Source organism: Argentina anserina, chromosome 4 (assembly GCF_933775445.1).
Source record: "Argentina anserina chromosome 4, drPotAnse1.1, whole genome shotgun sequence".
Lineage (NCBI taxonomy): Eukaryota > Viridiplantae > Streptophyta > Magnoliopsida > Rosales > Rosaceae > Argentina > Argentina anserina.
The window spans coordinates 5,189,452-5,194,119 of NC_065875.1; the positions used below are offsets into that span (position 1 = coordinate 5,189,452).

Sequence of the window (4,668 nt, forward strand, 5' to 3'; positions counted from 1 at the left end):
TCTTCGATCAACACACTTACACACTCAAACCCCTCAAGAATCCAACCCATCCACTCACATTTAGCCTAAAACCTAATCCTCCTTGTCAATAATCAATGTTTATATCAACTTAGAATTAAGAGTTTGAAATAATTTACATGTAAAACTACTCCTGTTTATTGTTTGCGGGTCAGAATAATCTGCCACTCCCACCGTTCTTTTCTGCATTTCACAGACACTAGACAAGTTCTGAGTTAAAATATCATTTTGTTCTTTGTTTGTTGTCGAGTTGCTTAAGCTCCAAAAACACAGAGAGTTCTCTATAAGAGAAGACAAACGACCCTTTTACTCCTCCTCTCCACCTCCCTCTCTTCTTTCTCATCTTCAAAATACTCAAGAAAGTGAACCATGATCACCGGAAAGGATATTTACGAGGTCCTAGCGAGCATTGTGCCGCTTTATGTGGCCATGATATTGGCCTACGGCTCGGTCCGGTGGTGGAAGATCTTCACCCCGGACCAGTGCTCCGGCATCAATCGATTCGTTGCAGTTTTTGCCGTTCCTTTACTTTCCTTTCACTTCATTTCTTCTAACGATCCCTACGCCATGGACTACCAGTTCATCGCGGCGGACTCACTGCAGAAGGTGGTGATTCTTGTGGCTCTATTCCTATGGCAGACCTTCTCCAAGCGCGGCAACCTCGAGTGGATGATCACTCTCTTCTCCCTCTCCACTCTCCCCAACACTCTCGTTATGGGCATTCCTCTCTTGAAGGCCATGTACGGTGACTTTTCGGGCGGTCTCATGGTTCAAATCGTGGTTCTTCAAAGTGTCATCTGGTACACTCTCATGCTCTTCATGTTCGAGTACCGAGGAGCTAGACTTTTGATTTCAGAGCAGTTCCCCGAAACCGCCGGGTCCATCACTTCATTTCGTGTGGACTCCGATGTTGTTTCGCTCAACGGACGTGAACCTTTGCAGACGGATGCCGAGATTGGAGACGATGGGAAGTTACACGTGGTGGTGAAAAGATCGACGGCGTCCTCGATGGTGTCATCGTTCAAGTCGCACGGGTTGAACTCCTTGAACTCGGGCATGACTCCTAGGGCTTCAAACCTGACCGGCGTTGAAATTTACTCGGTTCAGTCGTCCCGTGAACCAACGCCGAGGGCGTCCAGCTTCAACCAGACTGACTTCTACGCTATGTTCAACGCCAGCAAGGCACCGAGCCCTAAACACGGTTACACCAACAGCTTCCAAGGGGGGTTCGGCGATGTTTACTCCGTTCAGTCATCGAAAGGCGTGACCCCGAGGACTTCGAATTTTGATGAGGAGATGATGAAAATAAGCAACAAGAAGAGAGGAGCCAGGAGCATGAGCGGTGAGCTGTTCAATGCCGGGACCATGTCTTCCTATCCGCCTCCGAATCCCATGTTTTCGGGGTCTACCAGTGGCGGTCCAAAGAAGAAGGACAGCGGCGGAGCCGTTGCCAGTGCAAGTAGTGGTAGTGGTGGTGCAGTGCCTAATAAGGAGCTTCATATGTTTGTTTGGAGCTCGACTGCTTCGCCGGTTTCCGAGGGAAACCTTAAACATGCAATTAACCGAGCTGCCTCTACGGATTTTGCGGGCATTGATCCAAAGCCTTCACAACATGATCATCCAATTGCAGGTTCAAAAGGTGAGCAAATAATGTTCCTTGTGATCTCAACCCAAAACCATATTTGTTATTTAGTGATTTGCTACGCAAGTTCTGACTCCAACAATTTCAAGTTTAAAGTTGAAATCAAATCTCATTTTTACAATTCAAAAGAATACAAATTATCAATTTTCATCACGGGATCGATCTGTTTGGTAGTGTTTTTAAAATATACACTGCACTAATAATTCCAAGGTTGAGTCAATCAAATTTGGTCGACAAATAATGTTCTCACAACACTTCTTGTGTATGTTAATTAGTATATTCATATAATATTATTGAAATTACAATTAATGTCTCTTGAAATGTCCAGGGATGCATGAATTAATTCAGAATATGAGTCCTGGAAGGAAAATAAATGGAGATGGGGACCTTGAAATTGAAGAAGGAACAAAATTTCCGGCAAGTACATCTCCATATAGTAGCTGTCAGAAGAAGATGGACATGGAAGACGGTGGTGAGGCAAAGAAGCAACAAATGCCTCCTGCAAGTGTCATGACTAGGCTTATACTCATCATGGTTTGGAGGAAGCTCATTAGAAATCCCAACACCTACTCCAGTCTTCTTGGTGTTGCATGGTCTCTCGTATCATACAAGTACATCTCGCTTCCTTATTTTGTTACTCTTATAGTTCCAAATCGCATTTCACAAAGATTGGTCAAAAGAAGTCGTCTTACTTACATGAACGGCATGGTATTATTGATAGATATGGTACAAAAGTTGAATAAATATATTTTGCAGCCTCAGCTAGCGTTACCTCAACGACCTCATTTCATACTGATTTATATTTCTACGTACTATCCAGGTGGCATATCAAAATGCCGAAAATTATAAGTGGATCCATATCAATATTATCTGATGCTGGCTTGGGAATGGCTATGTTCAGCCTAGGTATGCATCTTCTATTGACTTATTGACCTCCTAAACTCTATAATATAGAAAATGCAAACCTTGTGTTCATCAATTTATTTAATTATATAATATTTTTTATTTTCAGGTTTATTCATGGCTTTACAACCAAAGATCATAGCTTGTGGAAAATCAGTAGCAACCTTTGCAATGGCTGTTAGATTTTTGACTGGCCCGGCAGTGATTGCTGCATGCTCCATAGCTGTTGGTCTTCGTGGAGTTCTATTGCATGTTGCAATTGTTCAGGTTAATCAAGTCAATCTTCAAATTATACCATACAGGTTTACTGTATTTCCTTTATTGGGGTCGTCTATGGTACATAAACGTATACCATACAAACATTTATAACTGATTGTAGAAAATTACAACACTGACAATAATTTAATTGCACTAAATTACAATATTGACAATAAAATTATCACATTCATTTTACACATTTACATATAATTGAATAAAATTACCATCATTACAACAATTTATTTAACAACTTATAAAATGTTGTAAGTGAAGTATTTATCATTAGTAGAACTACAATTATATAAATAATTATTTTGTATACCACAATAACAACAAATTTGTAATCATATTTGTAAATGTGGGTACCAGTGGGTACCTAAGAAAACTCTTCCTTAATTATTTTATTCTATCTCAATTGTTCTAACCCTAATTCACTGATCACATGTAGGCTGCTCTTCCTCAAGGGATTGTTCCGTTTGTATTTGCTAAAGAATACAATGTGCACCCAGACATACTTAGCACTGCGTAAGTGCATGTTTATATTTCAGAACAAAAATCCATGAAATAGCTAGAAATGCTCTAACTTGTAGTATGGTGTTTGCAAATTATTGCAGGGTCATTTTTGGAATGCTGATCGCATTGCCTATAACAATACTCTACTATATTCTTCTCGGGGTCTAGTTTCTGGCAAAATTGAAGGCAGAAGAAAGCAATGCAATATAATAGCTGTATATCCAAGTCAGGCTTAGGTGGAGGTGTGAATGATATTGAAGATATATTGAGCAGGAAATCATATGCATGCATGCAAGCCATCGGATTCAGTGTCGAGCACATAAAAGAAAGAAAGGAAAAATCATAACACATGATTCACTGCATAAGTGCCAATTGGGGATCTTGATATACCGTTTACTTCACTGGTTTTGCTCCACATCCAGTAACAGTAGTATCATATTATTAATTTTCGCTGGTTTAGATTACTTGGATAGAAATTAAGTAATAGAGAATGGACCTTAGAAAGCCAGGGAAGGTCAACATTTCCTCTCTCTTTTTTGTTCTTGGGGTGCAAATTTGATTTGTTTTAACTATTGACACACTAATTAATATCAATGTGGCCCCTTGCTTAACATTGACCTAAATCCAGGTAATATACCATATACTTGATCTAACTTCATTTATTTAAGGCAAAATGCCAGTTTGCACCACAAATTTAGCCATAATTATCAATTTACAACTCGAGCTTGCATTTGAGTCAATTTACCTCCTAAACTTGGTAAAAATAACCGATTTGCACCTCATCCGTTAAATTTAATGTTTTCCAATTTTCATCCAATTTTAAGTCACATGTCATACATTTGAGGGGCATTATTGTTATTATATATTTATTCATATTTAATAATGAAATAAATTAATAAAATTACTTAAGAGGAACACTTGCTACTATGTTTTTTTATTTTTTCGAAACATGTTATTGATTTATATATTTATTATTTTACGTGATATGGTATGTTAAAAGATATTAGAAAAAATATAAATAAATACATAGAAAATTAAAAATAAATATGTACATATAAAAATATATATACACAACACACTATATTTGAACGAGTGTGTATGTTGAATATATAATTCGAAGTATGGTTAAGTATGTAGAAAAAAGATGTAAATTAAAAATTTGATTAAAAAATTAATTTTTCCTTTTAAAGAATATTTTTTTTATTTTTAAGAAAAATATAAATAGAAAATGACAACATTAGCCCTCATGTGCATGACATGTGACACAAAATTAGATAGAAACAAATTTAACGGATATGGTTCAAATCGATAATTTTTACCAAGTTTAGGAGGTA

General features: G+C 37.6%; 1 protein-coding gene across 1 annotated transcript; it reads left to right on the forward strand.

Moving 5' to 3' along the window:
• Nucleotides 1-362: 362 nt before the first annotated feature.
• On the forward strand, nt 363-3,705 carry LOC126791933 (auxin efflux carrier component 2). The gene is made up of 6 exons (XM_050518436.1): nt 363-1,657; nt 1,989-2,271; nt 2,481-2,566; nt 2,673-2,830; nt 3,270-3,346; nt 3,436-3,705. Exons 1-6 carry the CDS (start codon nt 388-390, stop codon nt 3,500-3,502), a joined length of 1,941 nt encoding a protein of 646 aa, XP_050374393.1. The 5' UTR covers nt 363-387; the 3' UTR covers nt 3,503-3,705.
• Nucleotides 3,706-4,668: the final 963 nt, after the last annotated feature.

Coding starts and splice junctions, on each gene's coding strand:
- LOC126791933 (XM_050518436.1), top strand. CDS start 388: ATGATCACCGGAAAGGATATTTACGAGGTCCTAGCGAGCATTGTGCCG. Junction 1,658..1,988: donor TCCAATTGCAGGTTCAAAAG/GTGAGCAAATAA, acceptor TGAAATGTCCAG/GGATGCATGAATTAATTCAG. Junction 2,272..2,480: donor TGGTCTCTCGTATCATACAA/GTACATCTCGCT, acceptor CGTACTATCCAG/GTGGCATATCAAAATGCCGA.